An 18,451-nucleotide genomic window follows, 5' to 3' on the forward strand; every position below is an offset into this window, starting at 1 on the left:
AAATTAAATATGCATCAAAAATATTGCCATGTAGATATTTTAAAAATATAACTTTCCCTTCAAAATAAGAAGGAAAAAAAAAAAATCTACATGCAATCCATGAGTTAACCTGATTTATCAAAACAGTAACAATACGGATACATACCCACTGTGTGTCCAAGAAGACTTCTAACACCAATTACAAAGCCTTCAGCAAATTCCTCAGGTCCCTGTACAGCACCCTAAAAATGAAGCTTATTATGAATAGCAGAAAACTATACATTTATGCATCTGTTTCAAGAAAAACTAGCAATTCCTTTACACTGATTAAAGTAAGGCCATTTGAATATGTTATTTCTTTAAAGTTAACATAAAAAATTACTGCTTTAACTGTTCAGGGTGTAGAGCACAGTGACAACAAAACCACAACCCTACCAGTATATTCAGTCAGCCTACTATTTGTACACAGTTGAAAAATCAGGAAGTCATACCTGGAATGGCTCATAGAAGAAAGCTTCAACTCCCTCAGACAAGCCTCTGATTAAGCCGAATGGATTTCCAAGAACATCTAACCCAAGTACAAGAACATACATCTGTTTCAGGAGCTAAATAATGAGGAGGAGAGAAAAAAAAGCAAAAACAAGAGCAGTGTTACTAGCTGTTGTTACACATAGTTCCACGTTAGAACCCAAGGCGGGTAAATTTTTTAATTTACTACCTAAGTATGGTGTTAGAGTACTCAACTAAGTATTCCTACTAGAATGAAGACAGGCTTAGGCAAAAGATGCAGTGTATGTATGGATAGCTATTAGAATACTTTGGCGAAGAAAAAAATAAATAAAAAGAACAGAAGCAATCACTTAAAATTCTTAAACACATTTTCAGGACACTTTCGTATTTACATTTTTGTAATGTGCCACCAGATTCCTAACTTCACTACCACGAAATAAAAAATTAGTAGCTTTTAGAGGTATTCACCTTTCCTTTCCTATTTTCTGCATTCTGTAAGATACTTACTCAAAATTTGACACAAAGGCTTGGCTAAATAAACTTACTTGTTCACTATAATGTATAACAACTCTCTTCATCAGTTGGTCTCTCTTGTAGAACTGATATTTAATTTCAAAGAAAGCAAGTCTGAAAGACAAGTAGTCACACATTAGTTATAGATACGCTTCCTCCTTCTAAGCAGTTCTCTTTTTCCTTCAGGTAATCCTGAAGCCCTATTCTCTGAAAGAGAAGCCCAATCCCCATCTTCCCTCCATTCCTCCCTTTCTCCAAAGGCTGTATACATTTATACTAGTCAAAGTTTACCATGGACCCAATTATTAAATGTATAGTAGCTTTATTCAAAATATTAAAGGAAGAAAATCCTTATTAGCTTACTTGAAAATAAGATCATCCACATCTGTTAGAGTAGCTCCAATACTTTTCAACAGCAAATTCAGAGATTGGATGGCTATCATTTCTTCCCCCTTATCTGATGCTTCTCCACCAGAAGCCAGAGACAGACTCAAATGCAACTGTCAAGAAAGAATTAGTAAAACAAGACAGATCAAGAACAAAGACACACACCAGACAGGTTGTGTGGTGCACATGTAAACAAACCAGTGGTGAAACAATGGTAAGTGTATTTTTACTCACTTTGAGAAAATGTACAATTTCAACAAACATGCTTGAACTCACACTGGTATTACTTTGATAACATACATTTAATTATATTTCCATACAGAGAAGTGTCAAATTGCCCTAGAATTTTAACTTTTACGTTTACATCTGTAAACTTCTGTGTAAACAATGAGAGAAATAACTTGTTAAATAGGTGGAGCTTAATTCCCAGTAAATTAAATTTTAAATTCTGATTTACTTAACTAGCTTGTGTATTTTTGCAACCAGTCACTCTTCTGGGGAAATGCATGAACTTTAGAGAACTGTCTTTAACACTGTAAAATGGAATTGTTTAGTGTCGATAAGACACTTTTTTTAAAGGAAATCCACATACTGTTCTTAAGGGTGGAGAGGGCAACAGAAAATTGTTTTCCTTTTCCCTTGTTCATCACCATAATCAATATTGCTCCCTTCTACTCCCTTAAAAGAGGGCACAGCAGTTAACCTGTATGATTTGACTTTTTCAAGATTCCCCATTTTTGGTTTTTTGTTTGTTTGTTTTTTGTTTGTTTGTTTGTTTGTTTCCAAAAGGTCACACAGCCATTTTCACGGTCTTCCCACTATCCAGTGGTTTAGAATGTTGGGATGGGTCACTGAAGTATGGGAAAAAAAACAGGGGAGAATAAGAAGCCCCTTCCTGTACTTAACAGGCAGCACATCTAGATATTTCAAATAAAGATGCAAAAGACATAAAATTATAACCGTTTCTTCAACAACTTTAACCAGACTAGCTAGAGGATAATGTTAAAATATCACAATAGTGTCTTGTCCCTCTAGTGTTTTCCCTGGCTTCACATTCTTATAAGTTTATAAGCACAACCATATTAGAAAAAGTCCTCAAGAATCTAAGTGTATCCTAACTGATATCTAGTGAAATAAGTAAAAAGTTGAAAAAAGTGCCAGAATTTAATCATCTGTACTGGGGTTTATGTCTTTCTTTTATACATTCAGTCAAAAGAAAAAGTAAGTAATTTTTTTTCCTCTAAATTCTTATTCAATCTGATAGCCTTAGGGGAACATTCTGTATATTCAGAATAATATATAATTACTCATGATCTTTCTTCCCTTGCTCTGAAAAATCTAACTAGTTCAAGAGAGACATGAAGAGAAGCCCCATGGAAGTCTATTTTATTACAACTTATCATACATTACTTGGACACCTCCAGGCCAGCATTTTATCTAGCTTTCCTCATTATTATACCCATTGACTCTTCCCACTTAGCAATGGTTAAAGGTCTCTTCGTATTTGTGGGTAACTAAGAAAGTTTTCCAACAAAGTATTAAGTTCTAGAGAACATAAAAAATCCCCATTAGGAAGACAGCATGAAGACCTCAATTACTTAGAAGGTTGATCTGAGCATGTATTTACTATAAGGAATTAAGAGATCATTGATATCAAGTGTTTTATTAACCAAAAGTATCTCTATTACATACCTTAATTGGAGAAATATGGAAATGCTCAAAGAAGCTGAGCATTGACAGGTCTGTTAGGGAAGACTCCATTAGCTCAGTCTTAAGTGCATCTACATCTTGCTGAATTAATTTAGACTGGGTTTATAAAAAAAAAAAACCAAACATAGAACAAAAGTTTATCTCATCAACGTATAAAACAGCATAATTATATGTAATATAATTAATATTATATATAAAATACATGTAAAAATATACATATAAATATATATATAAATAAACAGCAAAAATAATCATAGCCAAATGTAATAAAACAGTTAACTAGTTAAATAGCCAACACCTCCAAAACTGGAAATAGACTATTACCTTTGTGTACCAGATAATAACTGTACTAATACTTCTCTTTAATCCAGGATTTAAAAAAAAAAAAAAAATCCCACACAACAATTTCTGGGTGACTTTTCTGATTTATGCTATATCACTTGATATTCCCTTAAATTCCTCAATCACTTAAGGCATCACTTCTAAATTAATTTAGAAATATTAGTAAAATAACTAACTTCCTGAGGTTCTTGCATTTTTGTATTTCCTCACAAAAGTAAATTTTTATACAGTACATCTGAAGATATCATTTCTAAGAAAAAGAAACTTGTAAGAATGACTCTCCTACGCACACTAGAACCAAATGTGACCTTTCTGAATACTATCCACCTATATAAGACTCAATTTAGAGCCATGAAAATCTGTTCCTTCTGCTCTCTAAAGACAAAAGACACTATAGACTAACAATTAGAAGCCCACTCTACAAACCCTAGCCTTATTTCATCTACCACCCTTAACACTTTGTAGCCACAGTTGAAGCAACTGTCATCAATTAATGAAACATGAAAAGAGCAGAAAACAGTTACACATACCCAAGTATCAGTTACTCAAACTTGTCAATCAGTAATGCTCACAGCCAACGTTTAACAGAAATCCCAATGCTTCACTGAAAATTACCTTACCATGTCCCTTTATTCACTGTTGTCAAATGCAATATTCACTCATTTAAACTGAAATATTCAGAAAAACCGCAACACTGTTACCATAAATGCCCTGTTCTGGCAAAAATCAGTTTCTCTCATATGTTACCCTTTGCCTTTCAGCTTCTGGGTCTGTAGATGGAGTGAAGAGTTCACTAAGTGCTCCTAAAAATCCTTGATCAATTTTCAGTGCCATTTCCTGGATAAGAACCATGAAGTATCTAAAATGGGAAAAACCAAACAGTGTATACTTGTAGAATTTTAACTTAAATATCACATGCTTACCCTACGTAATTGAAGTTTTGTTATGCAGTGTTGCATATTAAGACTTACAATCTACCATATCAACTATTTATAGTTAGAAGGGATTACCAGCCTCACAAAGCTATACATTATTGTAGATTATTCGTATCTTAACACTTTCAAAATTTACCTAAAAATATTAACCATCACCAAATACTCCTTATATTCATACATTATGATTCCATGTGCTCCATATATAACATCACCTCAACACCATATTTCTTCCTCTTATCCAGCTGCATCTCTCCAAAAGTCATATTACTGAACATGTATTTTATTAAAATACACGATCCTCAAATATTATATCCACACTAGTTGGGTACAGATACTTGCATTAGAAACCATCAGTACAATGCTTTTGTCTCATTTTTAGTACGAAAACTTAAGACAGACATATTAACTAAAGGACATACATTTCACAATAGAACACGCTGTATTGGGCTACATTAGGGACTATACGAGCTGCCTGTTGTTAAGGCACTAATTAAATCCAGCACTGTACAGCAAATAGGCAGACATGCAACTCTGATATTGTAGTACAAGAGGGAAATAATTCTGACTACTGAAGAATTTGCATAACAGTCCCTTCATGTGGTCAGTCCTTACTTTCTACAAGTAAGTTTCTTTTAGAATGATGTTCTTTCACTGGAGATGTTTAAAAAACTCAATCCAAAGTCAAGAGTTGTTTGGATAGGAGAACATGAATTTTAAAACAAGGTTCACTTCTAAAATGTGTTAAATCTCTAAAATCGTATTACAACACACTGTTAAACTCACTTGAATTGGAGTACTTTGCTGTATTCGTTGAATCTAGTGATGACACTGATGTCAATGAAGGGTTTTGGTTCTAAATAGAAAAAAAGAAAATCTAAGTATATGTAAAAAATAAATTGCCAAGTTACTACTTTCAAGGTTGAATAAATCTGATATTACTAAAGGCTTTCTCTTACCTGAATCCAAAGCAATTGACTTGGGAGGGGCTACAGGGTGAAATACAACAGGAAACATCGATCCTGGTAATTGATTATCAACCTAAAAAATTATTGCATAATTGCAGGAATATTTTAAGGACACAATAATCAGAGACTATTTCTATTTCAGAAGGCTTGAGAAAGTTGTTTATAGATTGTGTTAAAGAACGTCATTCTTATTTTGGGGGAAGGAGAAGAGAGGAAGAGTATTACTCTGATATTATTTTAGAATGTTACCTATTTAGTTATGAAAGGTCAGATGGTTGGAAGTGTTGCACAAGGGACACTTACACAGGTTTACACTCACAAAGGTTCATTTAGAGAGTCTGCAGCTGATGGCATACATTGACCTTAATAGTGAAAGCTACCTTCACGCAAAAATAAAAACAAAATGCGAAAGAAAAGGAAAGAGGAAACCCTTCCCCACCAGCCGGCCAGGAAAAGCATCAACAGGGTCCTCGATGAGTGCCCTCCCCTGGGGTACTCTGAAGTGCAGCAAACGGAGATGAAGATGACAATGATGATTATGATTTCTCACCGTTGCTCTCCTCTAGTACTAAACACTTCTCACTAGTACCTGCTCAAGCACTCTGTTGGTTTATTTAGCAACACTATTAGTACTGACTGGAGTATGCTAATCAGGTGCAAGTGTTGCACATTAATTCACTGTTAAGCTTACATGCAGATATATTATTGCATACTATTTTTGAGTATTTAAATATCTATTATCTACTTTCCATTAGACAGGTAGTTTTTGTACTAAAGATCTCTGAACCTCTAGATACACTCTTGAGAACAATATGTTACATGACTATATACAAACTATGGTAAACAGGTTTTGAAAAAGGTTGAGGTTTTTGTTTGTTTGTTTTAAAACACCAAAACAACCTCTCTTTAGAAATAAACTTTCCATCATAGCACCCTGCTTTACCCTAACCCACAATTTTGTGGATTTTTTCCCATGCTACTTGCAAAATCCTGGGATGGCAGTTCTGCAGTACTTTTCCATCAATGGAGCATTCACAGCACTTCTGCTACTCTGATGTAGCGAGCAGAGCACCACATATGTAAGATTCAGAGATACTTCTTCATATAAATGAATAAAATAAAAGCCTAAAAGTGTCTGTTTAGTTTATAGAACATGATGAAAGATAGTACCTGCAGCCAGTACAATTGAGCCCGTAAGCTTCTTTGGTGAGGTGACTGTTTGAATTCAACCTGAATTCCTGACAGGAAGTTGCGTCGGATGCTGCATCTGACTGGGAGACGCATTTCCATTGGAACCTTACTAAAATTCACCTGGAAATATAAGGAAGCAGAGCTAACATACAGTTTAATTAAAGAAATAATAAAATGTTATGTTACTAGTAAGCAGACAAGCAAATAAAACATGCATTTGTCCTTATTTCATGATCACATGGCTACTGAATTACTCAATCCAATTATCTGCGTGGAAAGTAATGAAAACCACTAGTCAGGCTGATAAGCCCATTACATTGCAACTTTATTTGCCCCAAGCAGGAACCTGTGTGTCATCTTAGTAACTATTTCTTCATGAGTTATATATTACACACTGGCATAATTAAAGATATTTACATGCAGCTGACTACTTTCCCAGCTGATGCTTCTACCCTGATCCTGAAACATTTAAGTTATGAGAAGCCAAAGGAAAAAGCTCTCCTTTATTCTGAGTCAAAGGTAACAACTTACAGATACAAGTTTTTGATACCATGTACTTTAAATGCACTACTGCAGTGTACAAAACTTAAGTATTCATACAGCTGAGGGTATGCATGTTTTTCAAATGAAAGGGTGATACAGAAAACAATCCTGAATATGGTACTATAAAATGCCTGTATTTTACTTAGCCATTTCAACACATTAAATTTATGTGTGGAATACAGGTATGTATGATTAACATCTGACAAAGCTCAGGGAAGTGAATTCATTTCAAGAGTCTTTGAACACTATAGTCTCCTTTATCATATCAAGTCATGGGAACTGCAGCTTACTAAGAAGCTAAAACCAAGATTTCTGCAAAGAATTTAAGTTACATCAATAAAAATACAGGTTCATAACTAACATGCAGATACCAAGCAATCTTTTCTACCACACAAAAGCAAAATTCTTTGAGATTCTTACTTCATAATACAAGTCTGGAAAATATCTCAATACTGCCTCAGTATTACCTCAATACAAAAGTATTCTACCGTATAAAACATGAAACTATTAAAAAAAAGCTTGCTTTTTGGTTGTGTTTCTCTTAACACAACATCTATCCTTACTGAGCAAAGAAGTCTGTTTTAACTGTTGCACATGTTCTGCAATCATTTAAACACTGAAACCTCAAAACATACCTCAGTATTGCTGTCTAGTTTATGCCAACCTGGAGCTTGGAAAGCACTCTTACAAAGATACTTTTGATAGGCTTGTTCCAACAGGTTTATTTGCTTTTGATTAAATGGTTTCCACTTTTGCCTCGGTTTCAGTTCCCAAACAACACCAGAACTGCAAGACAAATAACAAGGTTAACAATTTAAAAGTACTTAAACCTTTCTTATGCATGCAAAGCATGTAAAGAGATATTATCCTAATTTTTCAGGCTCAAAAAACTTATTGTTTACTTTTTTTATAGAAGCTAAGAAAAGAGGCAGTTAAATCCTATTTATTCAAGTTGCACAATAGGAATAAAGGCAGAACTTAATTTTACTTAAAAAGGTTTCACTTATATTAATTTCATTTGAAAGACATCCCCTTCAACTCAACTGTATTGCTAAAATTATAATATGCTGTCAGATTTTGATTATTCAAAGGAATATTTAGGCTTCCATGTGCAGTACCTAGTAATTCCTATATAAGAGATTTCTTTTTTATTTTCATTGTTAACAAGAGAAAGTCCAAGACTATGGATTGACAAGTTTATTTCTTGATCAGGTTGCTCCAGCTCCTCTGCTTGTCGTGCTTTAGAAACTAATGCAACATCATCTGTGAAAAGTAGCACTCGTTGGCGTCCATCGAGGAAAGACACCCAGTGTATTTGAGTATTTGCATTGTAAGGGAATTGGCCACATTCATCCTGTATTGGGGAAAAAAAAATGTATGTAATAAGTATATTTCAGGAGTAAATCCAGGCTGTTGCTGTATGTTTATAAGCAAGCAAGTTTACTGGCACACATAAAAACCAGAACTCTTGTTGTTCTTGTTTGTTCCATTTACTGCATCATACTGATTTGGTGGCATCTTGTATCCCAACATTGGAAAGAAGTTGGGGGTTGCGATCCCCCCCCCGCCCCCGCCTTTTGAAAAGTAGGCATTCCAGCAATATTTGATGAGAATAATATTGGAAATTATTAGGAAACAAAGGCCTTCACAGCAAAGAAAAAGACTTAGAATCATAGGTGATGGGGGAAGAAGGCACTAAATCATATACCACGAAACAGTAAAACCAGACAACGATTAATATCTCTGCTCTTCAAATGCAGATATTCCTTATTTGTTAATTTGTGAGGCAAAACTGAGATATTTAAAGCCCTTTTCTCAAAAGCCCAAAATAATAATGAATGTAACCATAATTATATACTAAGGAAATCAGTTTCAAACTAAAAACATTTCTAAATGTAAAAAATCTGATCCAAGAAAGTGCTTATACAGTAAAGCACACTGTAACCAGTTAACTGTCAGAGTTCAGCTGTGAGAAACTAAATCCATCCCCAGTATAACTGAAACACAAACTTGCTTTCATGTCCCTACTTTGAGCTACTAGTATTTTCAGTTTTCCTAACTCTGTGCCTAGTCAATAGAAAAACCAAGCCACCTCTGAAGGATTCAGAGTTTAGTAAAAGGCGCAAGAGGGCTGCTATTTAGAGACAGACACATAGGACTTTATTTAGCCTACATTCCAGTTATAAGTGAGAAAAATCTTCTTCCATCAGTGCTTGCTTCCCCATTCTTTAACAAAATACTTGCCCAGTCTTATCCTAGATTTACCTCTGCTTGTAGTTATAGTTTCCCTCTTCCCCCCACTCATTTTCCATCTTGATCATTGTTATTTTGCCCCTACTTCACACATTTTCCTATTTTAATATTGCATGAGTTAAACACACCGAAATAGCTCTTAGTGAGCAACTCAGAATTTTCTGCTCCATGCAAGCATTTCCCACAGGAATCGAGAGTCACAAGTGTCAGGGATTTTCTCCATCTTTAGGGAGATACTTAAGCCGAATGCAGCACTGCTAGAAAATTGGTGAATTATTCATCCTCTGTACTATTTAGATACATCCACAGCTCATACACTTTATCCTTCTGCTTTCATATCCAAGACAACCATGGAGAAAATGCAGGTTGGAGTTTGTGTCCAATCCTCCAATTATATTAGTCTAAACACCTAAAATCTTGCTACTTGACAAGACAGATGCAAAGTTACTGAAGAAGCTTTCTCCCAGATAATTTTAATCTTGTTATAGTCCTACAGTGGTTCAGTATTTACTTCTCCCCCTCTGAAATTTACCTTAAGTAGGTCATGTTCACCAAAGTTTTGGGAGTAGCCCCAAGTCAATTTTCTTGTTTTAGTTGGATCTGTCCATGCAAACAGGCATACTTGCTTTGGTTTCAACTCCATTTCCTCTTGTAATCCACTGCAAGTTAAAAGAAAATGAGTAAAATGACAACATTCACTGGTTAAGACCACTGACTGAAGTGGTGCAAGCAGATCATGGTGCTATATACTCCACCCCTCCAGCCTCCTGAGGTGAGGCACGAAGGGCCTAGGCTATCCACTCCAAACAAGTCCAGCTGTAGCTAGGCTCTTGGTGAACTAAGGTCCACACTCCCACTTTATTCTCTCCACTTTCTCAAACTATGAAGACTGCTTAAAAGTAGACAAAATACTTCATTAAAAGAATATGATAAAGAAAAGGTTTTTTTCTATTTTTCAAGGTACCATAATGGTAAAAGAGAACTACTTTCTTCACAAAGGACACCCCCTGGTTAAACGACTGATGGCAAATTGTTTCCTTCACGTACCTCTGTTTATATCTGAGAGAGTCCCATGAAGTATGGTTAACAATAAGAGCTGGAGCAGCTCCCTCATGGTAATCCGAGAAACTTATGAGAGTAGAATGCTCAGAAACATTCACATCTACCAGTAAGCCCCCATTCTGGAGAGAAAGTTAGACAGAAAGTTCAATATCTGTTCTATGCATAAATTCAAGTTAAAAGTTATTTTTAGATCAGTCTTTAGATCTAAACTGTTATTTTTAGATCAGTCTTTCACCGGCCTCTTGCAAATGAAAAAAGGAAATGCAGTCTATGTTATCTAGTAACGGTAAGCTCAAACACATTGGTCACTGGCTTAAGAAAGACGTTAGTAGCATCCACAAACTATTTGTTGATTTAATTTAAAAATTTTATTCAAATTAAAACATTTTTAAGAATTACTTTATTTGGTTAAGTTTAGTAAAAGGTATAGGCAAGCATTCCTTTCACTTTCTGTTAGAAAACTTAAAGTTTTATTTAAAAACTGCAATTTCCTTAAAAATCTGAAAGGCTACTCTAGACAAACGTACTGATGTTTTTAAAGGTATGACAAATATAGCAATAGTGTGTTAACAAACTGACCACTGAGCAGAAAAGTTCTATTGATTAAACCTCTAAACAAATCATTGTAAGTCTTTCTTCTACTGGCTTTCAAGATCCTGCTTTCTTCCAATATATTTGCAAGATATTTCTGAGATATGCACAGCACATTTTTCTCATTTGCTTATGCAAAGGAGGTACCTCATGCTTTCCCTCTTGGAGAGTCTCTTCAGATAGCTTTCTCGAATGCTTGTCTAGCAAGATAAATGGATGTTTTTGCTATATTGTAAGGTCTGGAGGAGAGGTGGGAGGGGACCCATCTACCTTTGAAAAGATGACCTTACAGATTCTCCAGCTCACATCAGAGGTATGTGAGAAATTATGTTTAGCACTCTACACAGTAGTAGTAAATCCTCATTGCATACGGGACTAGAAAAGATTCTCTTACAAAGCTGAGCTATCTACTATCTTAGAACAGTGAAGGAAAAACCCCACTGTTCTATTTACATGCATCAACCAGAACATTGATGACATCTTGTTCCAAAACCATTTTTTCAAACTGCTTCAGCAAACTTGGAGAGCTAGATTATCCTCACAGTCACTTATATTTCAGCTAATTATGATAAGCATTATCTCCAAAGACTTGTCTGAACATGCTACATTTATATACACATTCCCTAATGCTAGGCTAGGGTGAGTTCTGAGATAATTAAGATTCTACTAATTGAATCAAATTATTTTAGCCATGAACAGTGTCTCTCCAACATGCATTAGCTTATCAAGAAAACAAAAAATACGTTCTATTTTAGGACAACTATTTAAACAAACTGAAGGTACCTAAGAAATACCCTCTGCAAAAGAACAGATGTTAGAGGTATATACCATTTTTAATTTAATAGCAATAGAGCTGTTCAGCTTCCTAAAAGCTTGGCAAAACTAAATCAACTTGACCACTTCACACAGCTATGAAAACATGAACAACATGGCAAATTTGATTCACAACCTTTTTTATGTAACAGAACCTAAGTGCAGTGCACCAACACCTTAAGGCACAAAGGTTTCAATCTTGATCTTGGGCAGTCAAGCTTTCCTAAGTTCAATACCATATGGCTAAAATGGAGTATTAAGAACAGATCACACAAAGTCAGTCTCACCAATTCTTCCAGCCTCAGCAGAGTACCATTATCCTGGGCTTTAAATAGGAATGGTTTGGATGAGCTTTCATAGCCAACTACTCTTACGCAAAGTTCACCAGATGAGTTTTCAGGCCAAAATGGAAGACACTGTAAACAAGAAATATGCATGACTTTAACAGTTCATATATGTTCAATATAGTAAGCCAGCAGTAAAACAGTCTTGGGTGACTAAAACTATTTCAAATGCCTTAGTTCTTACCCCAGTATCTACTGATGAACATCTCATTAACATTTAGTAAATTACCTAAACTGAAGGACCTGATTAATTTACCAACATATGCAACTTGGGCTGTTCAAGTTGCTCTGAGATGTGAAGTACCCACGTCATGCCATCAGAAGGGACAAAGCTTCTCTAAGAGAACTGCTTTTTCCTTAAGTGATAGCTAGACACCAGTTGTTTGTCTACAATAACGTCCAAAGGAAAAAAAATGGAAACATTACCTCTGAAGCTGAGACGTAATTCCATTTATTAGTTGGAAAAGAGCCATCAGGACCAATTTCTCCAACTTCTAGCTCCAGAGAAGATTTGTTTGCTATTGTGTAGAATGGAGTGAAGGTAACTATCCTGGTAAGGTTAAAACTGCTCATTTTGATGCTAACTCCTACCTGTTGAACAAGGACAATTTGAGCAAACAATCAACAACAAGCTCAAGAGAAAAGTCAGGATGGAAAAAAAGAAAAGCTAACGTTACTGTAGTTACAAAGGCTAGCACATAACACTCCTGTTCTGAACACCTGTAATGAAAGAACCAAACAGCATGCAGTAACATCAAACTATGCAACACAATTAACACAATAGTAAAGAGACAGTTTTAGCTGTAGCATTTGTGGGGAAAATCCAACATGAATCCCTCTACAGTAAATCAAGACAACCTAAAATGATTGTATCATCAGAGATCAAGTGTATATGGAAACACAACTCCCCACATATCTGCATATTATTATAAAGAGTATTCTATATTCTGCTTAGTTGTGGAAATGTAGTCTTAGACAAGGCTGCTGAGTGGTGATCCAAACACTTGCAAACAATCATGAATTTTGAATGTGAACCGTTATCTCCACCATGCGAGTTCACCATTGTATTTTCAAACAGCCTAGTACCCCACATTTGTTATATAAACCACATGTTTAAGAATGACACTGAAACTTCTGTTGGTGAAACTACTTTTCGCCAGGTGCAGACCTGAGGAGCTGGGGCATAAAAATTATTACCCTGGATGTTAAATATTTCCATGATTTAAAAGCAGTGCAAGTAGCGAAAGAAAGGCCTTAAGGAGAAAAAGAATTCAAGTCAAAAGAACCCCAAGAGAGCTCCACAAAACACAGAAATCTGTCTTACCAGATAGTCCATGTTATTAGCTGAACACCTGACACATCCATAGCTTCCTACAGTATCAAGGGAAAAGCTACTGGACCAAGTGCTAGTTGAAATACATAGCTGGATCTACACACAAAAGAGAACATGGAAAATACTTCAATAAATTCATTTTAATTTTATAGTTCATGCATTATGGAGTGCAATTTATCACATCTAGCAGTATAAGATGACACTTAAGTGCTTTTAAAACCTTCTATAGGTTAAGATAAGCTTAAGCATGTAATATCACTATTCATATTCTGATTCATTAGCCTGTGCCTGAGTTCTGGGAAAGATGTTACAGTAAAAGGTAGCAAAATAGAGGAGTCCTCATTGACTCTTATGTTCATGACAGCACACGCATAGGTGGGGAAAAAAGCTACAAGTTTGTGGTGCTTCACAAACTTGAAGAGGGGGGAGGAAATAATCAAAAGAACACCTTGTCAAAACTGTTTCTTCAACCATTTCATCAACTATTGTTGGGTGAAAAAAGATCTTTAAAAGGAAAGAAGAGCCACGTCAGAGAAAAAATCCTCTACTACAGTACTCTTCATTTGACCATGCAAATATCACATCAAAACAAAATCAAAACAAAAGAAGTATGTTTAACATAGGACAGAATATTTACATTGTGCATTTTAAATGTCAAAATACCTAGTTGAGTAAAACACAAGCCTGTGATTCCTCTTTATTCAGTGGAAAATGCCTCCAAAGGAAGATTCAGAGCAGCCTTCCTTTTGACTATAAAGGGAGTCCACACTCTTAATTTACATATCTACATTAAATTCCTCTCCCCGAGGAAACAGTTTTCTGGTAGGGTACCCACTGAGTTGTCAGGACCTAAGCACTCTATACCATCAGCCAGCTTCTGGCCGGGATGAAAGTTAGCCAATGGGATGCAGTGCAAGACCTGGAAAAAGTTGCAGTAGACTTTTTGTCTACCTGCCTTCCCTTCTACTGAGTCCAAAAAGTATACTTAACAAGAAGAAAGCAGCAGCCAAATGAAAGCCTATAGATTTAAACACTACAAAAAAGCTCCTTAGACAAAAATGTATGCGTGTGTGTTTTTTCCCCCTCAAAGCAGGATTTTAAAAACACCACCACCACAACCACCGCCTAAAATAAGCATACCTTATTTTTACTGAAAATATTTTTCTTTTTAAAAGAGAACAACACAATATCTCTGTAGTCTGCTGGATGCTTCACATGAGTGTCTTCCGCTCGATACTGGAGAATACGGGAAGTCTTGTTGATTATCCAATAAGGACTGAACACAGACAAGATCATACGGCTTCCAATTCGCCTAGTATGTATGTAAATATCCACTGTCATCACTGTCGCAGAATGGGATGTGAAACACACGGAAAAAAATTCAGGCATCCCATCACGAATTTTAAGATGCCCATTCCAGTCCTTGCCTTGATATTTTATCAACACAAGCTCCATTATTTCTCCATTGATTCTTGAATGAAAAACATCTGCAGCACTCCCTTCCATCAATTCACGGGCTTCTGCTGTTCCCTGTAGCAAAATTAAAAGGGGCAGATTAAGTTTTTAATATATAAAATTTAGGTATGCCAAAACCAGCATTTTATTCTTCTCTTGCAGGATGCACATGTTTCAGCTATCTCTGTACCACGTCTCAGTCTCCAATCCCTTTCATTTGAGCCTGACCCTATGAATAATTGCACTTTTCTTGCAGGACAGTAAAGACTGCTTAATTCTGGATTTCAGGAAGGCAAACTAGTTCCAATGTATCCCTTGTCTCTGTTCCCTCCCTCCCCGGTCCATGATTTTCAGTGGATTTGGGCAAAGAGTTCTTATTCATATATTTACAATACTGGGTGCAACACTGAATTGGACTGTGCCGCAGACGTACAGCCAGGACTTTTCACATTAAAGAACACCCAAGGCAGAAAGCCAGCAGCTGTGCCATACTGTTTGGTAGCACAGCTTTCCTCAGGCTGTAGCATCCCACAACAGCAGCTTTCCTAATTTTTACTGAGAAACAGTGTAATTTACTGTATTGAATAGTGGCCAGGCTTGATTTGTCGAGGGATGTGAAGACAATAAGCACATACCCATCTACAGGTATAGTGACTTCAGAAATAGATTTGAATTACTAGTTTCTAGCTCCTCAATCAAGGCAATGGCACTCTGTGCTACATTCTGTGACTCAGTACTGAACTACAGCGAAGGTAAGGAAACTGGAAATAGTGCCATTGGGATATTGGACAGAAGGGAAAGGAAGATCTAAACGAATGCCACAGCCAGTTATGTGAGTAGGACAAAACAGAACAAACTAGGATGATAGTTCTAAATCCTCACACCTTTTCTATTTACTAAAATCACTCAGCTCTCGTGAAGAAATACTAGATATTGAAAATACTGAAAGAAGAAGAAAAGTCTGTGTGGCATCCCGCAAAGAAATCCTCCAATTTGTGCAAGGAAGACCCTCACAATAGTCCTCAGTAAAGAATCAGTGTCAGAATGAAGAGAAGTTGTGTTTTCTACACAGAAGAAAAGCTCCAGAAATTTCAGATCCTTTTTCTTATGCCTTTCCCTGTGAAACAAAAGATATCTTGCAAAACAAAAACAGAGTCTCAGAAGAATGTAAAAGAGAAAGACCAATTCAGTACAGGATTCATATTTAAGGAGCAAGGCAGAACTGGCCAGGTACACCCAAATTAAAAACAATTAATCCTCCAAACTCCCAGAATCAATCCATCAGCTGACTCACTCATTTACAATACAAAATACAAAAAACAACATTCAGTGTCTTCCACACTACATTCACCTCCACTTCTAAGTAAATATGGTCTTACTTAAAATCAAGTAAAGGATTTACAAATAAAACCGTATAATAACTTACCTCAAGTAAATATCTCAAGGAATATGGTAGAAGATTCCTCACAGTCAGCGTAGGGTAAAGGTGGATAATGTAGGCAGGATCCCACTCCTCTCCATAAGTTGAAATAAAATTTAGTTCATCAGGTACAGCTGTTGAGCTGATTATTAGAGGCAAGAAATTTGTCTCGATGGCTGGGCACTGTAACAAGCACTTTACTTCATTGCTCCTATGTAGCTCTTCCCTCCAGGCAATGTAAGTCGTGGACTCTTTAAACTGACCCTCTAACATTCCTGTTGGTCGAACATATAGATGACACCTATGGGAAGAGGACAGGTAATGGTACACAATAGCTTTCCATCCACAGCTAACTTCACCCATTTTAAAGTAATTGCTAACATTCTGAAGGGCTTTTGCAGCACACTAATTACCTAATAAAGGTAGCATTTTGGGGTTTTAGCCCAGTCAGGAAGAGTTCCAAGTGCAAATTTAAGCTTCTACACTAATGCTGTATTTGTGCATCAGTCTCACAAAGATTAGCCCTACAGAACAGAAAAAGTGTACCTGTATGAATGTAAAGGAACATGAAATTCCTCTTCTGGCTCGGATATGCCAATTGGCTCCAGTGACCTGGCATCTCTAGCCAGTTTATAGATCATAAATGGGATTGAGAAATGGTTCTTGATCTAGGATCAAAATGCATAATTTTCATTACATTTCTGTGGTACAAATTTCTAAAGGAAAAAGTATGAATAGCAACAAGGAAAAACAACAGTAGCAGATTTAATTAAACTGCTCTGGACAACAGACTTCTGTGCATCTTCGTAAGAAATACAATTCTGAAGGAGAAAAATATGCAAGCACATGAGAAAACTACGCTACTTTTAAGTTCCATGAATTGAAAAACATGCTTAAATGCCAAGTCACATAAGAAGTACGTATTCCAACTTCAATGTTGAGGATATTAGAAAGCCAAAAGTTAAAAGTAAAAACCGAATTTTTCATTTATCAGGAAGACACGAACATACAGAATACAGATAAAAATTCATGAAACAAATAAGAGTAAAATACTTAATTTGCCTTTAAGTAACTTTTTGGAAAAGTACAATCTTAAAAAAATGCATTAAGGAAGAAAAGCAAAGTCACTCAGAGAAGAGCACGGCTTTCAGGCTTTTGGTTTGGTTGGTTGGTTTGGTTTTTTACCTGCAGAGGAGATCGTACAGTAATAACCTTATTTCCTTCTCTAGCATCTATCTGTACAATGATCGAGACTGAAGGATCAACAAGAAGGTTTCTTATGTTGTACAGTCGTCGACCTGGTTTGGCTACGGGAATGTTTACCACTTCTTTATATCCTTGAAGTTCTAATCCATAAAAAAAATACAAGAGTCTTAGTTAGGCAAAACAAATCACAATACCATTTTCTGTTTGCACAATACTTTAGCTTCTCTACACTCAACAACAACCAGGATCAAAGCACTCTCTGGCAAAAGCATCTTGAAATGGTATTTGAGCAGCATTGAAGGAAAGCTTTAAGGTCAGAATACTCTTGAAGACCATAACTTAAGATTATGATTTATACATAGCACGATAAGTACACCAAATTGTAAACAAAGGTTATTTGTTGGGTGAGTTAACAAAACGCAACACAGAACATGATCTTCACATCATGGCCAAATACCTTCACATGGGATGAGATGGAAAAGAAAATAACAGCAGATTATGTATTAGTAGTTATTATATCCTGTTGTCCTAGGAGTATTTTCTGGAAAAGCTAAAAACACAGAAAAATCATAACTGCTTTCAAGTAACTGGGTAACTACAGAAAGCCGAATGGTAGTAGGGATATAAGAAATGAAAATCCTGTCTAACAGGAGTTGGAATCCACAGGCCTATGTCCCAGGGGTCTGTAAGATGGTCTATCAATGACTCCACTAGAATGTCTTCCATTTCTTCCAAAGGGGGAGAAAAAATATTTTACTTTTCACTCTCTGAAAACTGGAGAGAAGGAATTTTACATCTTTTTAAGAAGTCCAGTAGCTGGTTTAATTTTTTTTTTTTTAATTGCCGTTAGTATTCAAAAGTAGTTTCAACACAATGTACTTCACCTGAGTTTTGATCAC

The 18,451-nt window shown here is 35.9% G+C and overlaps 1 protein-coding gene across 1 annotated transcript in view; it reads right to left on the bottom strand.

The window, feature by feature from the left end:
* The window catches only part of VPS13C (vacuolar protein sorting 13 homolog C (S. cerevisiae)), a 99,411-nt gene that overhangs the window by 16,209 nt on the left and 64,751 nt on the right, over nt 1-18,451 (bottom strand). The window contains exons 57-76 of the mRNA XM_009330097.1: nt 17,532-17,692; nt 16,893-17,014; nt 16,353-16,647; nt 14,612-15,001; nt 13,463-13,567; nt 12,565-12,729; nt 12,082-12,210; nt 10,376-10,509; nt 9,861-9,987; nt 8,194-8,429; nt 7,711-7,861; nt 6,512-6,652; nt 5,333-5,414; nt 5,160-5,229; nt 4,189-4,300; nt 3,082-3,195; nt 1,366-1,502; nt 1,035-1,116; nt 471-584; nt 146-221 (exon numbers count right to left, since the gene is read on the bottom strand). Of these exons, the coding sequence (XP_009328372.1) occupies nt 146-221; nt 471-584; nt 1,035-1,116; nt 1,366-1,502; nt 3,082-3,195; nt 4,189-4,300; nt 5,160-5,229; nt 5,333-5,414; nt 6,512-6,652; nt 7,711-7,861; nt 8,194-8,429; nt 9,861-9,987; nt 10,376-10,509; nt 12,082-12,210; nt 12,565-12,729; nt 13,463-13,567; nt 14,612-15,001; nt 16,353-16,647; nt 16,893-17,014; nt 17,532-17,692 (2,943 nt within the window). The remainder of the gene's footprint in view (nt 1-145; nt 222-470; nt 585-1,034; nt 1,117-1,365; nt 1,503-3,081; nt 3,196-4,188; nt 4,301-5,159; nt 5,230-5,332; nt 5,415-6,511; nt 6,653-7,710; nt 7,862-8,193; nt 8,430-9,860; nt 9,988-10,375; nt 10,510-12,081; nt 12,211-12,564; nt 12,730-13,462; nt 13,568-14,611; nt 15,002-16,352; nt 16,648-16,892; nt 17,015-17,531; nt 17,693-18,451) is intronic.

Source organism: Pygoscelis adeliae, unplaced genomic scaffold, assembly GCF_000699105.1.
Source record: "Pygoscelis adeliae isolate BGI_AS28 unplaced genomic scaffold, ASM69910v1 Scaffold298, whole genome shotgun sequence".
NCBI lineage: Eukaryota > Metazoa > Chordata > Aves > Sphenisciformes > Spheniscidae > Pygoscelis > Pygoscelis adeliae.